This window comes from Myotis myotis, unplaced genomic scaffold (genome assembly GCF_014108235.1).
Source record: "Myotis myotis isolate mMyoMyo1 unplaced genomic scaffold, mMyoMyo1.p scaffold_m19_p_6, whole genome shotgun sequence".
Lineage (NCBI taxonomy): Eukaryota > Metazoa > Chordata > Mammalia > Chiroptera > Vespertilionidae > Myotis > Myotis myotis.
This window is the reverse complement of record NW_023416368.1, coordinates 78,330,315-78,356,768: the sequence shown is the minus strand read 5'-3', so window position 1 is coordinate 78,356,768 and position 26,454 is coordinate 78,330,315. Positions and strand designations below refer to the sequence as shown.

General features: G+C 52.0%; 1 protein-coding gene across 9 annotated transcripts; it reads left to right on the top strand.

Moving 5' to 3' along the window:
• Window positions 1-1,862: 1,862 nt before the first annotated feature.
• Window positions 1,863-25,901, top strand: DAZAP1 (DAZ associated protein 1). 9 transcript variants are annotated; one of them, XM_036315424.1, is made up of 14 exons: window positions 1,913-2,116; window positions 9,211-9,251; window positions 10,300-10,466; window positions 11,226-11,291; window positions 13,014-13,124; window positions 14,545-14,593; window positions 17,656-17,738; window positions 20,210-20,363; window positions 21,405-21,434; window positions 21,564-21,704; window positions 22,903-23,079; window positions 23,826-23,891; window positions 23,983-24,072; window positions 24,946-25,082. In XM_036315424.1, exons 1-13 carry the CDS (start codon window positions 2,088-2,090, stop codon window positions 24,060-24,062), a joined length of 1,194 nt encoding a protein of 397 aa, XP_036171317.1. In that variant the 5' UTR covers window positions 1,913-2,087; the 3' UTR covers window positions 24,063-24,072; window positions 24,946-25,082. The 9 variants fall into 9 exon arrangements, with proteins under 9 accessions (XP_036171321.1, XP_036171317.1, XP_036171313.1 ...); XM_036315420.1 differs by lacking the exon at window positions 23,983-24,072 and having other exon boundaries at window positions 1,914-2,116; window positions 13,017-13,124; window positions 24,946-25,901; XM_036315419.1 differs by lacking the exon at window positions 23,983-24,072 and having other exon boundaries at window positions 1,914-2,116; window positions 24,946-25,901.
• Window positions 25,902-26,454: the final 553 nt, after the last annotated feature.

The window sequence follows — 26,454 nt, the reverse complement described above, 5'->3', positions numbered from 1 at the left end:
TCTCTGTAAAAAATCAATAAAATTTTTTTTAAAAAAAGGACTTCAAGAGCATGACAGAAAGATTTAGCAAAAGTTTACTAAAGTGATAGTATGCACTCAAAAGTGAGAGTGGAGAATGACACATCGATGGGGTCTGGGGGAAAGGTTTTTGTTTTTTTGTTTTGTTTTGAAATATATTTTATTGATTTTTTACAGAGAGGAAGGGAAAGGGATAGAGAGTTAGAAACATTGATGAGAGAGAAACATTGATCAACTGCCTCCTGCACGCCCCCTACTGGGGATGGAGTCTGCAACCCAGGCATGTGCCTTGACCAAGGATCGAACCCAGGGCTCTTCAGTCCACAGGCTGAGCTCTATCCACTGAGCCAAACCAGCTAGGGCTGAATGAAAGGTTTTTATTCAACTGGGTCAAGGGGTATAGGGTGGTCCTCTGCTTTTGATGCTGGTGGGCTGATTATGTACACTGGTTGTCCCACTCGTTCATGTTCCTCCTTTCCAGATATCGATATTTTTTGTCCTCTCAATTACAGGAAATTGAGAAGGGGGGAGTGGGGAACAGGTGTTCAGTGAAGGTCATATCTGTGATGTTGCAGACAAGATAGAGAAGGGGGAGGGGTAGAGCTTGAGGCTTTGGCTCCTTATTTTAACTTTCCTGCCTCTAGTTTCTAGTCTGAAGCCTATCCAGTATCAGGCGGCCCTCCACAAGAGAATTTTAAAGCATTCTATATGCTTAATGGGCTGCTAGCCCTGTGACTGGGGTGTGTGTGTGTGGGGGGGGGGTGGTGGACAAGATCATAGGGGATGATCTTGTGTGGACAATTGAGGGCAGAAACAATACTAGTCATGTGGTAGAGGCTCATTATCTATATACTAGAGGCCTGAGTGCATGAAAATCATGCACTGGGGGTGTGCCTTAGCCCCGCCTGCACCCTCTCACAGTCCAGGAACCTTGGGGGGTTGGAGGGTAGCTGGTCCGGCCACCACTACGGGGCTAGCCAGCAGTGAGCCTGGCTTCTGGCTAAGAGCGCTCCCCCTGTGGGAGCACACTGATTACCAGGGGTCAGACACTCAATGCACAGGCATGGAAACATGGAACAGACTGATGAATCTCAGGAGGAAGGGGGGGAGGGGAGGGCGGGAAGAGATTAACCAAAGATCTTATATGCATACTAGATGCCTGGTGCACGGATTCATGCACCAGTGGGGTCCCTCAGCCTGGCCTGTGGGGATGGGGCCAAAACCAGCTCTCCAACATCCCCTGAGGGGTCCCGGATTGGGAGAGGCACAGGCCAGGCCAGGCCGACCACACCAGTGCACCGGGCCTCTAGTGTTTTCATAATCATGAATTTCTAGCCAATTGCTGGATTTAATTGCAGTTCTTCCCGAGTGACTTTGGGCAGGTGACTGGGCTTTTCTGACCCTTGGTATCTTCTGTGAGATGGGGACAGCAGGGCAGTAGGCGCAGCCAAGGCGCAGGAGTGGGACATGAAGCCCACGGGTGGCCCGGTGGGGGCGGGCGTGGCCTGTGCCCACAGCTGACCCACAGCGCCTCCGCCGCTTCCCAAAGGAAACTGAACAAGGAAGCCGCAGATGCGCCTGCGCCCCGTGTTGCTCTCTCTGAGCGCAGTAGCGCAAGCACGCACATGCGCGCACGCACGTGGCTCGGTCCGCGCGCGTTCCCCACAGGGGGTGAGGCCGACGACTAAGCTCAGGACTCCACTTCCCAGCATGCTCCGCGGCGACGTTGGCAGCCACCAAGAAGGAAGCTCTACGCGCGGCGGTCGAGCTGCGTCAGCCTTGCCGCACGCACGAACGTCTGCACGCACACGGCACGCACGCGGGCGCACCCCTGGCCCCGCCCCCTGACGCCCTATGCGGGAGCGCGCCCGGTCGTGTGCAGGGCGGCGGCGCGGGCGCGGGGGCGCGCGGTGACTGTTGGGTTGGCGCTGAGGGGAGGAGGCAGCGCGGCCGCCGCCGTTGCGCAGATCCGGGCCGCTGCTGTGGGGAGGGCGCCGGGGCCAGTGACCTTCCGGAGGCGGGAGCGAGCCAGGGGGCCCGGGACGCCGAGCGCCGCCGCCGCCGCCGCCATGAACAACTCGGGCGCCGACGAGATCGGGTGAGGACTCGCCGGGCCGCTCAGCAGCGTCGGCCGGCCCCCTCCCAGACGCCGCCTGGCCCGTCAAGGTCACGCTGCGGGGCCGCAGCCCGGGATCCTGCCGCTTCCTAGCCGGGGGAGGGGGACCCCGAGTGGGAACCCGGGGGTTCTGAGGGTCCCCGCTGTTTCTTGGCCCGGGAGGACCCCGAACGGGAGACTAGAGGGCCGGGGCGGGGGGGGGGGGTGGAGCGGGGTGCCCGCCGCCGCCGCGCCCGATTTTCCCGCTGGGGGACTCCCGAATGGGAGCCTATGGGCCACCGGCGGGGCCTGCTACCGCCGTGCCCGAGTTTACCATGGGGTACCCCGAGCGTGAACCTGGAGGGTCTGGGGCTCCCCGTCTACCTCCGTGCCTGGATTTCCCGCTAGGAGACTCCAAATGGGAATCTGTACGGTCCTGGGTGCCCCGGGCGCCCCCGTGCCGGTGTTTGTCCTGGAGTACCGGAACGAGGACCTGGAGGGTTTCGCGGCGCCCCCAGTCCGCGCACAAACTTGGTGGGTCAGCGCACGTGGCGGGCCCGACTGGGGGTTCCAGTTCTGCAGCCGCCCAACTTCTCCCATCAGAGACTCTGGGCGGCATCGCACCCTTTCCACTCTATCTCCCCCAAATGCTAAGAACAAGGAAGGGTCACACACAGAGGACCCCCGGGCCAAGGTCACGGGGACCGGTCAGTGCAGCCATCGCGTCTGTAACTTGTTTTTATGTAGATGGAACCCCTTTTCGTTCAGCCCCCCACCGAAACTCCAGAGGTGTATTTAAAATAAAGGAAAAGGAAACTCGGGCGGGTGGGCAGAAAGCCTTGATTCTGAGGTCTTCCTTTTGGCGCTATCAGAGCAGGTTTATTACAGCTAAGTTTCCCCTTAATTATAACCTTGCCTAATGCTGCACAAGATGAGATCCGAGAAGCCATCCCAAAGGAGCTAGAAAATGCGGTTCTGCCCTAGTGGAAGGGATTGCTCCAGTTTTCTATGCAGATACCAGCTCCCACTGCACCAGCGTAATTTTACAGTTAGATTCTTTGAAGAAGATGGCAAAATAGTGTGTGCTGCTTTTCCCTGGCCTTGCGTATATTTCTTGGTGCCCTGAGCTTTGAATAGATGTGTTTACAAAATGATTGATTTGGTGAGTTAGTGATTGTTTGCTGGTGGGAGGCTGGCATCACCAGGCCCTCATCTGGCTCCAGCCACTGGGAACACCTTGGATGTAAAATGCATTTTGTGGGTTCCCCACTCCCCAAAACCTCATGCCATTTAGTGGACCCTGGAGGAAAGCACTTAGCTCACAGCTGTCTGTGTCTGTGTGTGTGTGTTTGAACCCTGTCAGGCACTAGAAGACTGTGTTCTGTAAGTGAAAAGTTGCAGCACTTCTAACAGGAAACTCGGAGGCGGGGAGAGAGTTAGCAGGCTTACCGTATCCACATCCACACCCACATGCACATGTCTTCCCAGAGTACAGGGGTCTTCAAGCCTGGGCTGCCTTTCTTTCTCACCTGGAGAGCAGAGATGAAGGTTAGGGAGGGAGGAGCCTGGAGATCATGAGGAGACAGGGATGCCAGGCATTTCACCCCTACAACTTGTCCCAACTCTGCGGTCCCAGCCTGGGTCTGGACTCTCCAGACCTTTGGGTAGCTTGGGATGGCTACAGAACCAGGATTTAGACTAGGGCCTGCTTGGCCATGTTTGCCTCCCACTCTGATGAATCTACCCAACAGCCTGAGTTTTAAAGCTGTAAATCACAGGTGTCCCAGAAACGTTTTATTGCTTTGCAAGTAAAAATCTATTGCCAAAAAGTACTAACAAGTTTCTGTTTTATATAGGAATCTTGTTTTCGTTGGATGTGGCATCCCAGGTCCATTTTGACCTCCTTGCTATGTAACTGGGCTAACCAGGCTTCTTGGCAATGGGCCCTCTTGCAATTTCCTGTGAGGAGACCATGTTTTCGACTTTGGAGTGGTTACCATGTAGGAGGTTGTGCTCAGATCCAAGTAAGGGCAGACATTATCAGGATATGGCAGGTCTGAATGATATCTGGTAACAGCTACCCTCACCTCCGACCTCCTTTGCTTTGGTGTCTGGTCACCACTCCAGTAGCTCCCTAGGGAGTACTTGACAGGTGGGAGGGGCCACTCCCCTTTCCTTGACAGACCCACATGTGTGGGTACACTGTGGAGGCCTCAGGAAATGTGTGGATGCCTGGGGCACCGCTCCTTCCTGGTCTGTACTGAATTTGTCTTTGAAGGAAGAGCTGCTCTAGCTCTTTACTACCTGAGCTGGCTCAGAGGTCAGCATGAAATCTGATGGGAGAATGGAAGTTGGGTGAGACCACGGGCTTTACTTAATGTTTTTAGAGTCCTGATTGTCACCGTCAGCTAGAGCAGAGCAAAGGCTAGGTCTTGAGGATAGAAGTTTGACAGGAACAGTGGGTGTCACCTGTAGTCACGTATGGCCCTCTGTAGCTGATGTGTGGATGGCCTGATGTCCTCCCTTCTGAGGAATTCTTTGCAGTGACAGGCATTCATATTGCTGGGGATCCTGCTGAGCAGACAGGGCTGAGGTCCTCCTTCCCCTGCCACAAGCTTGGAAAGTCAACTTAAAGAAAGGCCCTTTGATCCAGATTATCCGTTGGGGTCTGTGGGTGGACATCTGAGGGTGCCTGCCATCTTGATGTTCCTGGGTGCTGGGGAGGACTCTTCTCCCTTTACAGATAGAGGCATTCAGAGGCACTTTGTTCCATCCACCTCTGGGGTAGCCAAACTGTCAGGAACTAGAGAAAAGTGAGGAAGAGTTTATCTGGCACACGTGGTCCTATTTGCGTAACTGGGGACTGGTAAGACAGGGACACCTACATGTCATTGAGGGCAGAGTTGCAAGGAAAGGAAGGACACTGCATTGGGGTCACTTCAAGGAAAGACTGGGGATGTGGGGTGAGCCCATGGTTGCTTACCCAGAGAGGCTGCAAATGGGTGACCTCAGCGGCCTGCAGCCTGGCACTGGCTGAGTGATGGCATATGGAGTGGTCCCAAGACGGAGTGCTTGAGTCCTTCCTGGTCTTTCTGGAATATTTTGTTGGAGAGACTCTGGAAGCAGGATACCCCTGGGTTGAGGCCTGGGAGGGTGGGTACCAGGAGCTGTGGATTATACTTGTAAATGCCTGTTTGTGCTGATGGCCCAATGATGTGGGAGAGTCATTGTTTGCTTCAGAGAGGTCATGATTTGGGGAGGACATTGGTCCTGTGTGGAATAGGGCAGTGGAGGGGCTCCTCCTGTCCGGCACAGTTAGTCCTGGGGTTTTCTTGTGTCACACAGCCCCCATAGTCATCTGGGGGGGGGGGGGGGGCGCTCTTCCCTGCTGGCAGGAAGGAAGCCTGAGTGTAGAGGGCAGGGGCTGGCATAGGGTGGGCTTTGGAGTGAGGCCTATGGGCCAGGGCTGCCTGCCTCCTGCAAGGAAACTAGGACAGACTTAACAAGTCCTAATGTGTCCCCACTAGAGACCAGAAAGGTGCAAACATAGGCTCTGGGTTGGATGCTCTCTAAGAAGAAGTGGCCATTTGCCCAACAACTGACTAGTCCAGGCCTTCTGCCTCTGCTCCCTGCTGCCTGTGGGTGGCTTTCTTACTAAGTGGGGTGGAACTTTCCGAAGCCTACCAATATGCTTCCAGGGCAGAGCCCACAGTGGTCGGTCCCAGCCAGGGGGAGCCAGAAGACTGACTTCCTGGTGTAAAAACTACAAAGTTGCCCTGAAGTCCACAGAGCAAGAGCAGGGTAGTCATCCAAAAACATTCAAGGGGAATATCAACCGGAGCCTGGTCCTCAGTCACTTGTGCAGAGCCCCTTCCAGGAGGAAGTCACCAGCCCCCTCTTGAGGTATAGGCCCTCTGAGCCGATGTGCTGATCATAGACAACCTCTCTCAGATCCCCCAGCTGGTGGTGGTGTCTGTTTCCCTCTTGGGAACCAGACTTTTGTTCTCCTGGGAGGGCCTGATAGAGCCAGGAAGTTTGCACTTGGGTTTGGGGAGTGCAGGTAGTCTATGGGGCCCTGACATCCAGTTTCAGCTGAGTAATAATACTCTTCAGAGCAGGGAAGGGCTGGAGAAGGGAGCCGGCATGGTTGGCTAATCCCTTAATCTGCAGAGTCCCATGTGTACATGCCCATCTACTCCCGAGATTCACATGGTGCCAAATGAGTCTGTGTGGGCTGCCCTTGGACCGCCGGTGGGTTGAACAGGGTTCCCACTGGTGCCAGGGCTTCATTTCAGTGTTGACGAGAGATGGTCGTGCTGCCTGGGCAGGGGGGAGCTGTGTCTGGGCTCATCCTGGGGGGAACTTAGTCTCTGGGGTGCTGGGGCACCTGTTTCTCACTTGCCCTGTGAGGTGGGCACCCAGGGCCCTTTTTATTTTATTGATTACAAAAACTGAGGCTCAGAGGTTGGGGCTTTGTGCTGGGGCTCTGGAAAGGTCCCTGTCACACAGTCAGCTGGCCTCCCAGGACCTTCTGAAGCTTCCGTGTGCAGACCACGAGAGTGTGCCCTCAGAGCAGGAGGAAAGGAAGTGGAAACACTCAAAGTGTGCAGCACAGCACTGCCCCACCTGGAGGCTTGGCGTGTTCTTCCCTCTGCGTAAGCTGATGGTCATATAAGAGGCACCTCTGGCTGAGTGTCTCAGATACCCTACGTGACAGTGACGGGGTGGTTGTTTCTAAATCCTGGCATTGACTCAATAATGAGAATTTCCTAATTTGTAATCTTATAACTTCAGATTTACAGAATGGTTACAGATTAGTAACAAAAGTTCCCAATATTCTTTTTCCAGCCAGACTCTCCAGGGGCTAACATTCTGCCCCATTGGTTCCTCTGTTCATCTTTCATGAAGTATTCAAAAGGAAGTGGTACCCTGATGCCCCTTTGTGTAGACCTGTCCATGTGTTTCATTTTTAAGAACAGAGATATTCTCTTAAATGCACACAGCACGGTGACAAAATTGGAAAGCACAGTATTGATGTCATGTTATTATCCATCCACAGAGCAGATGCAAGTTCTGTCAGTTGTGTGGGTGATGGCATTTCTAGTTTTTCCCCTTAATGCCTAATTTTGAAATTTAAGTGAAGGCTGGAACCTGGACTGGTCTGGCGGGTTCCTCCTCTATGGGTGGGCGGTGGAGGTTGGGGTTCTTGGATGGGCAACAGTTTATTACTTTACTGTTTTGGTGGATGCAATGGTAAATAGAAGCTGGTGTTCTCTAAGTGAATTGGGTTTTGTTTTATTTTTATTTTATTTTTTTAATTCTTGAGATCTCTTTCCTGCATGAAGCTGCTTTTCCACAGCAAACCTCTCGTTCTTGTTCCAAAGGACTGGGCAAACAGGCAGTTACTTAGCAGTGCTAGCCAACCTCTGGCCCTTGTCATTCAAGGCCCTATGCCACTACTGAGTTCCAGGCCTCAAGGGGTTGGGCATACTGAGTGAGGCTGGGCCTGAGTCACAGCTTGCTTTGGGCAGCGCCTGGACAGCCCTTGGGGAGTGGGGCACAGATGGAGGCGCTCCCCCCGCCCCCCTAATGGTTGGAAGGCAGGTGGCCTGCGACATGGTTTTAAGTTAATGAGGTCTAAATGTGAGCCTCGCTACGGCTTGGTCAGCATGTTCCCTGAACCCTGTTTTTACCAAGCTCCCTTTCTAAGGTGCTGGAAGTGTAGCTACGGCCAGATGCATCCTGAGTTCCCTTCCAGCCTTCCCCAACTAGGGACCGGTGGTGGCCTATTTGTTGGCATTTTGAGGATGGTAGTGGGCACCTGTCTGGTTGTGGGAAATTGTTTTTCACACACTAAATATAAATTGTTCTTCCTTAGAGGAAAGGCAGATTGGAAGAAGCCCCTGATAGTCCTGCTGTCACAGGCATTTTGTCAGTGGCTGGCACACTGAGACTTGAGTCACCAGATGGAACAGAGGTGACAGGTGTGCCTGTTACCTTGAGGGTTCTATTAGGTGGAGGGCAAAGCTCCCTGTCTGATGGTTCTCTTAGTTGCTCAGGAGGCAGTAGTGTTATCAGCCTTGCAGGGTCCTGTGTCTCAGGCAGGAACTGAGCCTGGGCCACCTGCCAGCATCTGAAGACCCGCCAGTTAGTGTTTAGGTCCAGCTCCGAGGATGAAAGTGGTAGTGTCCCCTTTTCCTGGGTGAAACAAGAAGGGGGGAGAGCTGCCACCACTGCTGCTGGAGCCCTCTCTCCCTGCCTCCTCTGTCATACCTGTCTCCAGGGCTTTGGGAGGCTAGAATGATACAGAGGGATGCTGAGGGTGCGGAAGGTGAGCATAGTCCCTTGTGAAAGCTGGAACAGCTGCAGCACCTGGGTTCACTCCAGGTCCAGCCAGTTGGAGGGCTGTGTGAGAGGTGGAAAAGGCAAGCACTACCACAGCCCTCCCTTGTTGAGTCCTAGCGGTGTGGGGCCCTCCCTGAGGGTAGTAGGGGGGCTCTGATTTCTGAACCTGCTGAGGGCTGTGCAGACATAAGGCTGCAGAGACAGTGTGGGGTTCCTCCTGAAAGTTCTAGTGTGACTGTTTGAAAGTACAACCCAGGCCACGCTGGAGTGGGGGAATGCGGGCTAGGGCTCCAGTGCTAGGTCTGGAGCTCTGGGGATCTTTCTAATGATCTGTGGGTCCTGGCTCATGATCACATGGTGGGTGTCTGAGGCTTTGCCCTACCCTTGCTGTCATTCTGGTTTGTCCTCTGTGATCTCAGATCTTGATTGCAAATAAATAATTTCAAGAGTGTTAGAGGAGGGACTTGCTGTGGTTGTGGTCCATGTGCATGTACAATTCTGGATATATTGTCTTTACTACATTATAACACTCACCCTGCCATGTTGGCAAGTCTTAGAATCATTTTTCATGTCTGTAATCAGTGAGGCCAGGTGATGGCCGTGGCTGTTGACCGTGGCCATGACCGTGACAACTCAGCATGTTTGTGTGAACTCCTTCTGTGGTGTGGATTACTGTCTTGGGATGGGTCAGATGGGCAGCATCTTTAAGGCAAGAACCATTTGACCCTAAATGTTTTCTTGTTGAATTGCAGGAAGCTCTTCGTGGGCGGTCTTGACTGGAGCACCACCCAAGGTAGGTGCCATGGCTGAATGCCAGGCGTTGCAGGCAGGCTGACCTTGGTCTTCAAGTTGTGTTGTGAATTCGTCTCTTACTACTACCTCAGGTTTCTTTAATTCTTCATTGATTTATTGTTTTGATTTCTGGGGTAAAAGGGCATTAGATTGGGCATTAGCAGGGGGCAGAGGGAATGCAATATTGGCTTTGAAAAGGTTAATATCGTCCTGATGTTTCACAGCAGAATTGAGGGAGAAATTAAACTGCAGCTTCCTAGCTCAAGGCCGAGGTAGGAGGACTGTTAGTGTGCAGAGTGCGGTGGCTAGGCCTTTGCCCAGTGGTCACTGAGTTCAGATGTAGCAGGAAGAAGCTGGTTGTCAAGTGGCCTTCGAAGTTGTTCTGCATTCTCTTAAACTTCACTTTACTGAATGCCTTTGCCAAAACCATGCTCAGTTGCAGCATTTCTAGTTTATAAGAAGACATGATGTACTCCACCATGTGGAGTCCCCATTCTTCCTCATGTGTTTTCTATCCTTTATCCTCCTCCTCTGCCCCCAAACTAGTTGATGAGTCAGTTTAAAAGTGGCTAGTTGGCCCAGCCAGTGTGGCTCAGTGGTTGAGCATTGGTCTATGAACCGTGAGGTCACAGTGTAATTCCTGGTCAGGGCACGTATCCCGGTTGCAGGTTCAACCTATGGGGGTGTGCAGGAGTTAGCTGATCAATGATTCTCTGTCATCATTGATGTTTCTCTCTCCCCCTCCCTCTCTGACATCGATAAAAATATATATGTATTTTAAAAGTTGCTAGTTGTAGGGGGCGGGCTAGAAGGGGTCAATGGGGGAAAAAGGGAACATGTGTAATACTTTCAACAATAAAGATTTTAAAAATAATAAAATAAAAATGAGATTAAAAAAAAAAAGTGGCTAATTACTTTCCAGGTTAGGCTGGTGAATCAAAAGAGCAGCACTTGCACGTGTGTGTGCGTGTGTATATTTGCATGCCAGCTGTCATGCTGTGCTTAACGCTCTGGTGTGTGTGTCTGTTTCTGTCCTGATCTCTGAGCAGAGACTCTTCGCAGCTACTTCTCCCAGTATGGAGAAGTTGTGGACTGTGTGATCATGAAAGATAAGACAACCAACCAGTCTCGAGGCTTCGGGTTTGTCAAGTTTAAGGACCCGAACTGTGTGGGCACAGTGCTGGCCAGCAGACCACACACACTGGATGGTCGAAATGTAAGTCCTGCTGCAGCTGAGATCCTCGCCCCTTTCTCTGTCACTTATCCTTCAGCTCACTGGGTTACCTGAGCTTTTGTGAATGTTTATGTTAAAGACTCTTTCCTGTGGGGTTGATCTAAAAGGACTAAGGCTCACCCTGGCCGGTTTGGCTCAGCGGATAGAGCACCAGACTGCGGACTGAAGGGTCCAACGTTCGATTCCAGTCAAGGGCACATGCCCGGGTTGTGGGCTCAGTCCCCAGTGGGGGGTGTGCGGGAGGCAGCCGATCAATGATTTTCTCTCATCATTGATGTTTCTCTCTCCCTCTCCCTTCCTCTCTGAAATAATAAAAATATATTTTAAAAATATTTTAAAATAAAAGGACTAAGGCTCTGGGCCTAGCTGGTTTTGCTCAGTGGATAGGGTGTCGGCCTGCGGACTAAAGGGTCCCAGATTCGATTCCAGTCAAGGGCACCTGCCCGGGTTGTGGTCTCGATCCCCAGTGTGGGGCATCAGGAGGCAGCCGATCAATAATTCTCTTTCATCATTGATGTTTCTATCTCTCTCTCCCCCTCTCTCTAATCAATAAAAATATATTTTAAAAAAAGATTAAGGCTTGTATTCAGACTGGAGGTTGGAGTAGGCTATGGATATGGACATGGTGTGAATTGATTGCAAGTGCTAGTGTGCTGTGCTATTGGCTGCTGTTGTTGACACCTTCTTTTCTAGAGAAAAGATCCTCATATTTACAACTGGCTCATTTGAAACTTCCTACAGATCGACCCAAAGCCATGTACACCTCGGGGAATGCAGCCAGAGAGGACGCGGCCAAAAGAAGGCTGGGTAAGGGGCTGGGTGGGCAACCTTGCATGTTCAACAGCCAGTTTAAAGGACACATGTGCCTTTGCTGTTGTTCTTTTTATTTTTGTTTCTTTGTTTCCAATTACAGTTTACATTCAGTATTATTCCATATTAGTTTCAGATGTACAGCATCATGGTTAAACAAACGTGTCTTTGATCGGAATTTTTGCTCATTAAGATTAGGAGTGACTGAAGGTCATCTTTGACACTTAACCAGCTGAGAATTGCTCAGATTTATTCAACACTTTAATTTTTTTTAATCTTGTAGCCAAGAAGATAATTTTTATTAGTCTACCTTAAAAAAAAAAAATGACAGCTCACACCTGTTTATCATTGGAGCCGTCTGCTTTTATCTGCCCCAAGTACTCTCAGCCCGCCCAAAAGGGCCGAGAGAAATTTCTTTTCCCACTCCCTCACTCCTCTCTTACTTGGTGGCCTGGTCATCCTTAACTCTGAGATTTTCACCTCCCAGCTCTGCAGCCGCTCCCCTCCAGACACAAAGCTAGTGGCTGGTCACTTGAACAGCCAGTGTAATGACTCCTGGAGATTTTCTGAGCTGTGTGTGGCCCCTGGTGCTGGGTCAGCTGGAACAGACCTGTCTTTTGTCGCTTACCGCCCACATCTTCCCTTCCACCACCCAGCAGTTCTCAGAGAAGACTGTCACTCAGAACGCTTCCATCCCCATAGAAAGCCCTACTGAACAGAACTGGGCTAGAGGCTGTTGAGAAGCTGCACACAGGCCCCACACACACGTGTCTGATCTAAGTGGAGGCTTGAGATCTGCATTTCTAGCAGGATTCCAGCTGCTGCTGGTAGGGGCCTCAGACCCTTGAAGCCATTTTTATTTTTCCAAATTTCTATTAGAAAAGTTTTCAAGTAACAGAAAACTAGATTAATCAGTTTTTATAATTTTCCAGTTATCTATATTAATATTCATCTCTGTCTGCATAAACCACCCCTAAATTCTGGAGCATGAATCTCCTAGAAGTCCGGCCTCCCACAGAATCCCATCCCCACAACTAAGATGCCTAAGATGTCACCCATGTCCACACTGCCAGCTCATATTTCTATGACTGTCTCACAATGAACTTCACAGCTTTTCAGACTGAACTCCAGTCAGGGTTCAGATTGTATTTACTTATGAACGGTCCTTTAGTCTCTTGGCAACTTTATTAAGACAGAATAGGCACAGGCCATGATACCTGGGGAACCCTCACTCACCCCCAAAATTGCCAATCAAGAGCAGTTGGAACGATTAACCCATAAGCTCCTTGGGGGCGTTAGACTGGAGGCGGTTGGGAGGGGCAGCATTTCAGGGCAGGAGCTGAAGTTTTGGTCAACAAATTGAAAATCACCATCTGAAATTAATTATGGAGGCCCTAGGTCGTTTCCTTACTGTCCTGAAATCCTTTGTTTCACAGTGTAGACCTTTAAGTTCGGTAACTGTTGTAGTTCAGAATATTTGAACAGAGTACTACAGTCTACTTTAAAATGCATTTGAAATAGCGCCACCACAGTGCTGGACTTGGTCTCCTTGGGTCTCTGGGAAAATGCTGTTCTTGGTTCTCTTTGGACCCCCTGGAACTTTCAGAGTATTCGGTGGCTTTAGTGGCTCTCAAACCCATGCAGACACTTACTTGCAACCCTGGGGTTCGTGCTGAGGGCTCCCTACATGGTCTAACCAACTTTTCTTTCTTGACACAGCAGAAAGGACCCAGGAACGATAACAGTAAATCAAATAAGATATTTGTTGGTGGAATTCCTCACAATTGTGGTGAGACAGAGCTCAGGGAATACTTCAAGAAATTTGGAGTGGTGAGTTGTTCCCGCACCAGCAGCACCCAGGCAGCAGCTGCTCAACTTGGCCTAGTTGGAGTGGGTGTGGTGGCTCTGTCCTCTTGCCCCGTACGCCCCCAGGACAGAGCAACCAGAGCCCATCCTTTCCCTTCATGGCCATTTACCATCCAGGAGAGTAGTCACATCTTTTCCAGGCAGATGTAAACTGGCCAGGCCGGCATCCAGGAGGCTTTCCGGCTGGTTGTAAGGCACAGTGGTTTTCAACCTTGCTAATGCCGCGACCCTTTAATACAGTTCCTCATGTTGTGGTGACCCCCAACCATAAAATTATTTTGTTACTACTTCATAACTGTAATTTTGCTACTGTTATGAATCGTAATGTAAATATCTGATGTGCTATATGTGTTTTCCAATGGTTGAGACCACAGGTTGAGAACTACTGCACTAGGGAGTGTTGGGGAGAAGCCAGCCTTCTGTCCCTCGATGGCAGGAAGGTGTGTTCCAGATCAGGTTCACCTGGGACCTCCAGCTAGCTCCTCCTGCCCAGGATCTGAAACATGGTGCCCACCCCTGTTAGCTGCAGTCAAGGGCAGGCATGGCCTGGTGGAGGAGTTCCAGAGTGGAGACCATTCCCAGGTTCTTGTACCAGCAGCGTGGACCTCACTATATGGGGGACCGTGGCCCAACCGTATTGCTTCCTCTGGCAGTTCTCACTGTCCTCCAGGCTGCCAGGCTTCACAGGATATGTTTGGCTCTGTGTCCTGCTCATTGTTTCCTCTATGATACAGACCTTCCCCCAGGGATGATCCTGTTTTCTGGAAGAGGTTAAAATCCTTTAGAATCTCATGGGGGTTAGAGTTAATCAGGGTCATATAGGGAACTTAGTTCTAATGGGGGCAGCAGAGGAAAAAAACTGGGCTAGGGTGCAAGTGTGCATGGGGCCATTGCACAGGCCCCTGTTGCTCAAATGCCCTGTCAGTGGTGTGGCCCCGCCTGCCGCTGTATTGTGTTTGTCAGGTGTTGAGTGTGCGAGGGCTGAGTGGCCAGGGTTTAGGAATGCCAGAGCACATGATGAGGGACACACTTACTGAGTGGAGTGGTGGTGGGGGGAGGGCAGTGAGGGCTGGATCAGCAGGACAACCAGGCTACTGACCAAGGGAGGTCCTGAAGCACAGTGCTCTGGGTCATTCCATCCTAGCGTTTTGAATGGGGAGGATGCCCTATGAGTCTCCTGGCTGTCAACTCCCCTATGGAGTGGTGGCCTGGGCCTCTGGCCTCATAAGTCTTGGACATCATCCTCTGGAAGGCAGCCTTTTGCCTCAAGACTCCCAAGACTGGAGACTTCCCAGCAGGCATTTGGCTTGGGACTTCTGTTCTAGCCAGAGGTGCTCATAGGCATGTGGCGTCCAGGTCCTCAAACAGCCATTTTCTCTTGCAGGTCACAGAAGTGGTCATGATCTACGACGCAGAAAAGCAGAGGCCTCGAGGTAAAAGAGATGGAGTTTGTCCTTGACCTTCCCCCTCAGATGGCAAACTATCTCACAATTAGGTGGTGGTTGTAGCAAGCATTGCCTCAGTAAAGGGTGGTTTGGAGACAAATGATTAAAACGTAGGCTCTTCCTGTGCAGCCCCCAGCTTGTCTGTGCTCCCCAAGGTCAGACATTACTGTCTTTTTTTTTTTTTTTTTTTTTTTTGGCTCATTCTTTTAAAGTTTTTACAATTTGACATGAATTTGAACATGGTTTCCGTTCTTTAATGTGCACTGAAAGACTTGTGTCCTTTTCCATTGTGACCTTCTTCAGTTAAGACTGTCTCTTGCCTTCAGTTCATGCCAGTGTAGTTTGTCTCCTGCCTTCAGCTCATGCCAGTGTAGTCAGAAGTCTCATTTCACGTTGTCAGGCCAGATCTGCTACAGCTCAGCTTGAATGTGGAGTTTCCCTTATTCACCTCATGCTTTTTTCCTGTTTTTCTTATTTTTCTCCTCAGTCAGTGGGGCTGGCGGGAGGAAGGGCACATCCCCTCCAGGGCAGCCCACCCTTGCACGTCTGGCCTGGGCCAGCCGGCACCTGACATCCATGCCCTTTTGGGTTTGGTGGTTTTACTTTTTTTTTGTTTGTTTTTTGTGTGGCTGCTGCTCTTTGTCCCTGCCCATTTGTTTTGTTTCATCAGCTGCTTTGGGCCCTGGCCAGGAGCTGATCTGCCGGTCCAGGCCCTACAGCCCCTGCCCTGCGGAGACCCCTAGAGCGCTGGGCTGCCGTCCGCAGCATGCGCCCGCCATGCTGGAGAATAGTTTGCCATTTGAACTTCCATCCTCTTACTCCATGATTAAGTAATGTCTCCTCCCTTCATGTTGATTAAGCTGTTAAGTCATAGTCTTAATTTTAACATAGACGTACATGCTTAGTGACATATTAAGTGTTTCATAGTAAATATAGTAATAATATTAAGTAAGTTGTTTTCCTTTCTCTCTGTGAATTTTTGTGATTAACGATCTCTCTTTAGATTTCTCTTCTCCAGGTGCTAAATTATATCACACAGGTACAGGCCATCCTGCAGTCAGAGGAGGGAGCGGGCTTTGCTCCAGTGGGGTGTAAACGAAGTTTCAGTGTGTTTCTGTGCCGCTTCCTCAGTGGTGATGTCGCCTCTTGACACAGACGCGTCCCTAGACGTCCCGCCCCAGGCTCCTTACCCACGAGTCACCGCCTCTTGTGCCCTAATGGACCTCGCGAGCCCTGTGGTTTCAGATACTCCTGCACTCTGAGAAAATGTTACCTTGTAATATGCGTTTATCACCCGTGCTGTGTTTCACCATTGCCTCTGATCTTGTGAAGCCTCAGGACATGGGGATCCCGAGGCTGCTTTTAGATTCCCCAGGTCACTCACCCCCTCCCAGGCCACCTGCGGTCCTCACCCTGGGCCCAGGGCGGGAGGTGCAAGCAGGACAGGATGGTGGGGAGAGAACTTTGGGCTTGATCCTGCGTTCCCCTGTGGTGCACACCGTCCTCAGCCACCTGGCTTTGTAGGTCTCTGCGAGTCCCCGTGAGCTTCTGCGAGCGCTAGGCAAGCAGAGGGTAGGATCACCACCCAGAGAAGCAGCTGGTCAGCAGGTGTCCCAGAAACAGCTCTTTCCAACCTTACTCTCCAGAAGCTCCCACAAAGTCATCCCCCCACCCTCTCCTGTTGGTTTAAGACAGGGTCCCTGTCTCGGGGGTTCTGCGTGTATCTGCCAGATGGCAACCCCTGACCTCTGGCCCACTCAGTCCTGCTTCTATCTTTGCTCCTCTTCCCTTTCTCCTGCTCCCCACCCTCCCACCAGCTTTGTCTCCTCTCCAATTTTGCTGTCATGGTTCCGTTTCTTCTCTCACGCCACATGTAGATTCTGTGTGCATGCATGTGCAGAGAGAACAAGACCAAAGGCTCCTGCATCCCAGCTGTCCCTCCCTGCTAGTCTGTCACCTGACTTCCTGAGCTGCCTTCTCTCTGTTTCCATCCTTCCACCGCCATTTTGCCTGTGATCTTCCCAGGTGGTCTCCAGCACAGGCCTGCCCCTAGCTCCACGCCTCTGCCACAGAACACTGTCCCTGTGCCCCTTCCCCACGCCCATCTTCAGCCCCTTCTTGGCTTTGGCACTTCCCCTCACCCATCTTTTGTCCTTTGGGATCTCCTGGCAGCTGTCTGCCACGTGTCCTTTTGTGCTCACAGCTGATGGGCCCCGGGAGCAAGGGCAACAGACTGAGGACCAGACAGACACGCCACGTTAGCCGGGTGGTCGCGCTCACCCAGACCAACCAAACTTCGTTTATACTGCCACTTCCTTGCATTTGGAAAATGCTAAATTATTTTCTGTTTAAATTTTTATTTGATGACATGGTGCCTCTTGCTCTTGCTGCTGACAGCAGAGTTGACCTGCTGGAACCCGCTGTGGCCTGTATCTTTGTGTATTTTATTACATAGATGTGTGCAGATAGATACCTGTATACATACGTATGTGACCTTGACAGGACTCCTTGGGCTTACCCAACGGTGTTGGATAAGCCTAGCGAGGCACTAACTGTGGTATAGACCGTACTGTTAACGCCTAGGACAATATATGGCTGCTGTCAGCACTAGCTGCAAAGCACATTGCAAGCCGAGGGGGAGAACCCTGGGTTTCAGCGAAGCAACAGTGCATCCACAGGACACCTGCGGCTGAGGCGGAGTGCTCAACTGCTCCCTGCCTTGTACTTGTCTTCCACAGAATGTTCTAGCAACAACAGGGCATACCCTGCCATGTTTCATGGCCCTCGCTGTTGGGCTGTTCAGGCTGCTGCTCCCTAAGAGGTGCCCTGGCTGTTTCAAAGTGTCCAATTGGAACCCCAGCTTGAGCTGGGCCCAGGCGTCCAGCGGGTCCCCCTGCCTCACTCACTTGCTGGATAGGCCTGCAGCCCCCTCCCTTACTTGCTTCGCTGAAGCCCTGGGTTGATCCTTCGGCCCGTCCCTAATACTGTTCATCATCCTGTTTTGTGTCACAACACCCTGCTACCTTGATTCACTCTTCGTCGTTGGCTAGGTTTTGGATTTATTACTTTCGAGGACGAACAATCAGTGGACCAGGCTGTCAACATGCATTTTCACGACATCATGGGCAAAAAAGTGTGTAGTTGTAGTTTTATTTTACCTTAAGACCAAACCAAGTCTCAGGCAACTGAGGGATGTCACTGGAAACAAAAATTCCTTCATAGAAGAGGTCTGGGTGAGAGGTGCTGGGACCCTCGACTGCGGGGTGGGACCTGGGCCTCGGGAGACTTGGGTGGTGGGCGGTGGGCCTCCAGTGACATTGCGGGTTGCCTCAGGCTTGGTTCCAGTGACCACTCCTTCAGATGTCTGAACTGTATTCCAATTGTTCATCCACCCCGCGATGGGCAGCCAACCTTTGAGAACAGGTTTCATGTAAAACTGAAAGAAATGTAAACATCCTGAAGGATTGGTTGTTTTAATTGGGTCACTTACTGTGAAACTCCGGTACCAACCACATGCTCTCGATAGTACTTAACTCCATGCAGTCAAGTGACCTCTGGTTGTTTCATCTTCATACTGTGTTGCCACCATGGAGGTACTGTCAGAAAGTGGCCCATAACTACCCATTTGCCTGGGCCCTTCGAGCTTTTGGAGAACTTAACAGTAAAATGAGTAACTGGCAGAAATGCTGTCGTGTGGGGTTCCTTATAGTCAGCAAAGTCTGGGCCCACATTTTGTTGGATCCCCGTTTGGGTCCTCGTAAAGCCTGCTCAGCGCACCCCGGCGGCAGTCCCGTTGGTGTGTGTTCCCAGTTTCTCCTCACTCGGTTCAGCATGCCCAGCCCTTCCGATTGAGATACTGGAGGAAGCATGGCATTGGGGTCTGCCCAGGTAGTCTGCTCCCTGATGTTCAACAGGGCAGCCATTCATACTTGCCAGGGGCCCAGGTTTCCCTACAGGCTTAATCCCATTTGAACCCAACTAAGTGGGAGACACATACCTCACTCCGAAACTCAATGAAGCTTTTAGTTTAAGCCATCATGAGGACTTCAGGGATACACACCAGTTAAGAACACAAGATCAGAGGAGTCCACATTCAATAGTTGAAGGTCCTGTGACGTTTAAAACTTGGAAGAAATGAGGTGCTGCTTCAGGAGCAGAAAGGTGCTAAGTGCATGATCTGTCCCTGCTCCAGGCTGTCAGCCACCTGCTGTGGGATACAGGGTATCTGAGTCTGGACTGCTCAGAGCTGACACTAAGAGGGTTTCTCGTGCCGGCGGGAGTCTGGCTTCTGTCTCAGCACCTTCACTAATCCCCACCAGTTCTTCAGTGGGGATTTCTGACTAACAGGCTCCCGTCCCACTTTAATTAAAACCAGAATAGAGTGACTTTTGCGCTCCCATAGGAAGAGAGTAAAGGACCTTTTTTAGTTACAGGGGCTGCTTTTCTTTGTAAGCAAGAGCCAAATTTCCTTAAGGAGAGTGTGTGAAGACCCTTTAGCTTCAGCTCTTTGACTCTCCCTTGGTTCTGCTGCCCAGTTGCCTTTAGCTAAGGGAACTTCATTCCCATCAGAGGAATGGCCTTGAGGCATCAGGAAGGGAGGAGGGGTCTTTTGTGCCTCTGTTTTAAGGGAGCACTGACAGAATTCTGGTACCTAATGGTTATTTAGCTCACCAGACTAAGACCCCAAGGATGACTCTATGTGGATCTGTTGTCCCGCTTATTAAAGTTTATCCAAAAAGAAAAAATCCAGGATTCTCAAATGCTGAGACAACTCTGGAAGTGGGGCATCTTTTTGCCAATGAGCAGCATAAGTGGGGTAATCACCACTTCCTGCTATGCTGACGTCTCCCCTGGCTGTGGCTCCTGACATGTCCAAAGAGGAAGAGTCCTGGGCTGCTGACCCAACACAGTATGAAGATTGCTTACTGATCCAAATGTCCATTTTATTGCATGTTTGTTTACTTTTTGTTAGATGTAATGTAAGGCTCTTTATCATATCCATTCCCTCTGACATTATTTTGAGTTAATTGAGATTTTTTAAGCGTTAGCCTGGGGAAGGTAAGTCTTTATCTTCCTTTAGACATTTTAAATTAAAAACCTAAGTAAACCAACTGTGTTTCTCAGGTATGAGCTGAAGGTGCAGGCAGCGTGGGTGGGCTCCGAAGAGATCCCCCACCACCGTGATGCGGCCAGGGGCGGGCTCCGGCCACTCAGTGCTCCCAGGGCTGTGATTATTGGAATGGCCCTGGTCTCTGTCCCGGGTTTATGAGGCTGTTGAAAGAGGACACTGCTCTTTTACCTTGACTGAGAGACCCTTGTCGTGCATAAAATGCTCAAGGGTCCCTGCTCTGCAGCACATAGGGCTTAGCATGTCACAGTCACATCTGTTGTACCTGAGAAACATTTTTTAAATATAATAATTAAAACAGAAAAAAAAATCTTTTTAAAGAAAAAGCTACTGGCCTAAATAAGGTATATAGTTAAGTATTTAGTTTTAAGTTATAATAAGATGCTAAGTGTAGTCATAAGTTACCTGAGGGTGTGTCTGAAGGGAAGGGGCCTGGGACCCGTGCGTCCCCCTGAACCAGACCTCGGTTTGTCTAGGTGGAGGTTAAACGGGCTGAACCTCGCGACAGTAAAAGTCAAGTGCCTGGACAGCCAGGGGCCAGCCAGTGGGGGAGCCGCGTCATGCCCAGTGCCGCCAATGGCTGGGCAGGCCAGCCCCCTCCTACGTGGCAGCAAGGATATGGCCCACAAGGTAAGATTCTTCCCAGGACAAGCTACTGCACCCACTTCTCCATACTTAGCGCAGAGGTGGGGCTCCCTACTCAACTGGGCCCTGGGTTCCGCCTTGTCACCAGGTCCCTCTCAAGAGTGGTGTGGTCCTCGGTGGTATGTTTGGGCCCTGGCCAAGTCCATGTTTGGAGTTTGGGCCAGTAGGGCTGCAGTGAGCATCCTTGCCCTTGCGGTCTGGGGTGGTTTACTTAGGTTCTTTCACCGACAGGTCAGGATAACCTGGTGGGTTTTGAGACTCTGATGGTGAGCAAGTGAGGTTTTCGCCTGGCTAGAAGGAGAGTCCTGCTTCTTTGGTTCTTTGGGTCTTTTCTGTTCTCCAGGTTTTAGGCTGACATCAGCTGGGCTGTTGGGTCCTCTGTGTGGGGTCCAGAGAGCGGTTAAGGACAGCCTGGCAGGATGGTTGGAGAGGGGGGCCCTGGGATGGGATCTGGGAACCTCCATCCTTGTTGGAAACCCAAATAATCAGCAGTGTCCAGAGAGGAGCAGCTGGAGGCCAAGTGGGCCTGTCTGTACCCAGGGCCTCCAACACCCCTGATTTTGCAGAGCTGTCCACACAGTTCAAGGCTTTATCCCTGCTCTCCAGAGCTGTCGTTTTTAAAACCTGCATTTATTGCAAAATGAAACACCTCCAGTAAATTAATTCCAGACACTCATCCACCAGCAGGTGAAGGACCCATGCTTGGCCGGTAGTCAGGCCTGAGATGCCACACATGCACCTGAGTCTCTGATCTGTGAGCGTTCCCTCCATCCCTTTTGACGGCTCTGTTTAAGAGCCAGGGCCATTGACCCAGTGGCTTTTCTCTGAATCCTCCCCTGTGGAAGAGGACATGGACAGCAACACCTGGTGTTCTTGGGATCACAGGGCATGTCGAGAGGGGCTCCAGGAGAGTTCCACCAGTGATGGCAATCGTGCTATGAGAGTAGGAGGGCAGGGCGGTGCTTGGCATCCAGTCGGTGACATTGGCCTAACAGCACCAATCCCCATCTTTGTTTTCTGGTTTAGGAATGTGGGTGCCAGCAGGACAGGCAATTGGTAAGTCTTTGTTCGGGAAACGGGGAGATGACGAAATCTGAAGTGCAGTGGGCCCCTGGCAGGCCTGGGTCTGGGCAGGTGGGGGTAGTGTGTGCCATGCTCTCCCTCACCCTGTATCCTGTGTTCCAGGTGGCTACGGACCGCCCCCTGCGGGAAGAGGAGCTCCCCCACCACCCCCGCCATTCACCTCTTACATTGTGTCTACTCCTCCTGGAGGGTTCCCTCCTCCACAGGGCTTCCCACAGGGCTACGGCGCCCCCCCACAATTCAGTAAGTCCTGGGGCCATGGGTGGTCTTTTCAGCACACCTTTTATAGACTGCCTAGAGCTCGCACTGGGGGTGTAATCGGAAGCCTGTCATAGTTCCTCTGCCTGGAGGAAAAGGATGGGCTGGCCTTGTGGACTCCATATTTGTTGACTTCGGCCTCCTTATGGGCCAGCCGCACGAGTTGTAACAGCACAAAGACCTTGTCCTTCCTCATGGTCATGCCTCGAATGGGCCTCTAGACCTAATCTCTGTGATTCATAATTGAGGGGCTTCAGGTCTTGATTCACTTTCCTCTGTGCTTTACTTTGTGGTTGAAGATCTGAGTGTCGAGCATCCAACTCACTGGAAAGGTTAGGGTTCTCCTCTGACCACAGTACCCTCAGAACAAAAGGGCACAGCCTAGCCTGGCTGGAGCGGCTTGGTTCATTGTCATCCTATGCACCGAAAGGCAGCTGGTTCGATTCCCGGTTAGAGCACATACCTGGGTTAGGGATTAGATGCCTGGTTGGGTTGCATTCAGAAGAAAACTGATTGATGTTTCTCACATCAATACTCTCTCCCCCTCTCTAGGAACTGGGTTCCATAGTAAGAAGGAACCCCTCACATAACTCAGATGGCCACATACCATTTCACCAACATAAAGGGTCCTACAGTCTTTTTACTAATAAGTCCTTTGGGTCCAGGTGTGTCATTCTTGGGGCAGTGTGGACCAGCCACATTGGTAGGCTCAGTGACTACAAGTGGCCAGTGGCCGAGGACTGGGCAATTCAGTTCTGTGGCCTGGAGCAGGGCCTCATGATGGATGACTTTGCCTTGTGGCTCTTCAGAGAAAAGGTGTGTCTGCTTTAACAAGACAAGCGGTGGAGGGAAACATTATCTGCAGCCTGAGGATGAAACATGGATTGGGTGTGTCTTTTGTCTTCTCAAAGCACACGGATTGGACTGTGTTGGACGGTTGACTTCTGTCCTTCTAATGAGCATTCCTGAGCAGTGAATTACCAGCTAGCACCTACCACAGGCACCTAGTTCCTGGGCCTGCTTCAGCTCCCGCTGTCCCAACTGCCCACAGTTTTCATGCTGGTCTCTTACCCTTCATCCTCAGGGCCTGGCTGCACATGTGTTTCAGATCAAAATCCTATGAAGGCTCCTGGTGTCTGGGCCGTGGGCAAGCATGGTGTCTGTTTTTCTGTCCTGTTTGCAGGTTTTGGCTATGGGCCTCCACCTCCACCGCCAGATCAGTTTGCGCCACCAGGGGTCCCCCCTCCACCTGCCACTCCTGGGGCAGCACCTCTGGCCTTCCCGCCGCCTCCCTCTCAGGCTGCCCCGGATATGAGCAAGCCCCCAACGGCACAGCCAGACTTCCCCTACAGTCAGTATGGTGAGTGGCCATGCCTCCCCCTGACTTCCTCCCTCACAGGCGGATTTCCCACCAGTGTTTTCTGGGTCGGGTGGTCTGAGGTGTGGGAGTTGTTGGAGAGTTCACGTGACCTAGGATCAAGCAAGCGTCAAGTGGGATTTTGGTTGCTTGGGTTTTTGCCAGGGCACTAATCGTAGAAAAGCATGGATTGCACAGCAGGTGATCCCAGGCCTATGGGTTTGGAAAACAGGCTATGACTGGGCCCCTAGGAGGATGGTGCGAGGGCTGCAATTGCTGTTTGGCTGAGGACATCCCCTGCAGGCCTGTCCCTTCGGTACCTCGGTTATCCGAGTGCAGAGCGCAGGCAAGCGTGTCAGCTGGGTGGTCTTGCTCTGGTCTGGGGCAGGTACTGGCTTTGGCGTTGGCTTTGTGCTTCACTTGAGGGGCTAGTCGTGGAGTAGGTGCTTCTGAATCGGGTCTGCAAGGTGACAGCTGAGTGGGAGAACTCCTGTGAGGACAGGGTGTGGCCTTGGGTCTCTCCCCACACCGGGGTCAGCCCTGCCTGCCGTGAGGGGCCAGGGCCTTCAGGTCTCCTGTGAGAGTTTCAGCCCCTGGTTTTCCATGTTATGGTGTGAACTGTGTGTCACCCAAGACCACAATATCTGCAAGTCGGTCCACTCTTACCCTCTAATGCAGTCCCGCCAGCTGACCAGATGCCCCCCAGCACCCCTGCATTGTACACTCTTGTTCCCTTCGGGGCCTTGCAGGGCTGTGGTCACTGAGTACATGGGTTCTCGACCCTGCCTGGAACAGGACGTGTTGGCGACAGACATGTGAGCGGCCCTGGGTGGGGGTGTACATGATCTCGAGTGTGTCCCCTCCCTACCACCCTGGGGTAGTCACCCTGGTCTCGTCTCTCGCCAGGCCTGGGTACCTATTCTCAAGACCCGGCGGGCTTCGGGCCCATACTTTGTTTACACTCTTATGGTCAGGCTGAGCAGTGATATGGCCTAGGTAGGTGGCGCCTCCTCATGCACGGTCCTCACCTGCCTGCACCCGGGCACCGGACGTTGCCTCCTCTGCTGTCCCGGGCGGGGTGGAACCACACTGCCCTCTGGGACACGGCCCAGGAGCTCTGCCTCCGAGTGTGCCCCCAATTGGGAATCCGGGGGCCCTGGGATGGCCTTCATCCAAAGTGTGTGGTCCGGGTGGGCAGGGAGCGAGGACAGTGCTGCCCCTCATTCCAGAAGTGTCTTCATACCCACCCAGGCCAGTAGTGCAGGGTCAGGGTCCTTTTTAGAGAGGGACCTGCCCCACTCAGATGGGCTCTGCAGGTGCAGCCAACTAGAGTCATTGAAGCCTAATGGTCCGCATGTAGTCCCGCCCACTCCCATGTATGGAAGCCTCCAGGTTGGGTCAACTCTGGAGGGAGGACCGTCTGGGGCCTGAGGTGCATCTGGAGGGAGGCTAGGGCAGATTAGATGTTTCCTTAAATCCTGAAAGTCATGCCTGAGCTCACTCTGCATTGTACTCGAAAACAGACTTTCTAGGAACCCAAGGTCCGCCGAGCTGGGCCAGGTGATTGATATGTGTCTCCAAGCCCAAGGATCTCTCCTGACCCTCAGCTCTGCCACCAGGGCTCCTGCCCTAAGTCTTTGGGGACAAGTGAGGGTTGGTCAGAATCAGACAGGACAGACCATGGGTCCACAAGGTCTCATAGACTCTTTTTATTTCTGTGCGGAGACAGGGTCCTGCTAGGGTTTGAGGGTGGGCTTTTTCTGGAGACACGTGCTCCTGGGGGCCCAGTGATGTCAGGTGGGAGCGGGACCCTGGGTCCTGTTGGTGGGACCAGCTCCCCCGGCCACTCATTGCACTCTTTCCCCGCAGGTTATGGACAGGACTTGGCCGGCTTTGGGCAGGGTTTCTCAGACCCCAGCCAGCAGCCCCCCTCCTATGGGGGCCCCTCAGTGCCAGGCTCCGGGGGCCCCCCTGCTGGTGGAAGTGGCTTCGGACGAGGTCAGAACCACAATGTTCAAGGATTCCACCCCTACCGACGCTAGCTAGCTGGTGCCACGCAGGCGGCTAGATGGCTGAGACCCAGGATTCGAAACTTGTGAACTCGTGACAATCACAAACTTGGCAGAAAAATCGCGATTCAACCTTGGGGGGAGGGGCAGACGTGAGGCTTTTGGAGGCGGCTGTGGGTGTCTGAACTGAAGTTTTTAAATATATTTCTTTCTCTAACCCATCAGCACAATAAAAAAAAAGTCACTGGTTCAACAACAGGGTTTTAAAAAGTCTTCAGCTTTAATTCAAAACTTCAGGTTTCTTTTTCTTCCTTTTTTTTTTTTTTTGAAATTATTTTCCTGAGCCTTTTGTTTTACCGTAGATTGTAAACTTTTATGTTAAAGAAAAAAATATACATTTACAAATTGTGAGATTTTTAAGAGAAATTTTCTACAATGTATACTGGCTTATTTTTTAATTTAAAACAGGGTTTCTGTCGGCACTGGTGGAAGTGAGGGGCATTTTTGGTCCCCGTACTCCTGGCTTTGAGGGTTGGGACTCGTTGGTCCAGAAACTCTGGAGCTTAAAAAAGCAGTCTACTGAGTGTGTTTCGTTTTTGTTTATTCCTTGCTTTTGTCGATTGATCTGCCTGGCGGTGTCTGCAAGTGCACCGTGGGGGCTGCACCCGCCTGGCTCGGCTGGCAACCACCCCGCGTCCAACTGCATCAAGGACCAGGAGGTCTTGTCAGCCTACTTCCCGCGCATGTGGCTTCAGGGCGTCCCCACTGACCAGTTTGACCCTGGTTTGAATAAAGAGAAGTGCGTTTGGATTAGAACCCATGTTGTGTCATTTGTTCCCTCCCTGCTGGGGAAGAACCCCGCCCACAGGAGAACCCGCATCTACCCTGGCTCCTCCGTGGTCTTGCAATGACTTGAGGCCTGCTTCAGGGTGGGGCCTGGCCCCAACCTTGGTGGGTCTAGGAGTCTTTGGGTTCTGGCAGATGTGGGTTAGGATGTTTAGGCAGGGGCCCGGTGAGAGCTGCAGTGCCAGTATGAGGTTCTGGAATTCATAGCCACTCGCTGGGTGCCAAGGAAAAGGCATACAGACAGATCTGGCTGGGGATTGGCCAGACCTCCCCAGTCCCTCTGGGAGTGATACCTGGACTGTGCCCTTGGGAAGGACACTCAGCCTTTGCACAAATTGGGCTGTTGACATGGGTGATGTGGGCATTGGGGCATTCAGTCAGGGCCCTGGGATGAAGCATGCTGGCTGGGAGACTTATTAGGGCTGGGCCAGGGAGTAGGGCAGCTTGCTCCCAGCCCTTGGGCCAAGTCCACATGGATCGTAGAGATGAGTGGGAGAGTGGGTAGGAGGCTAAGGGGAGCTGA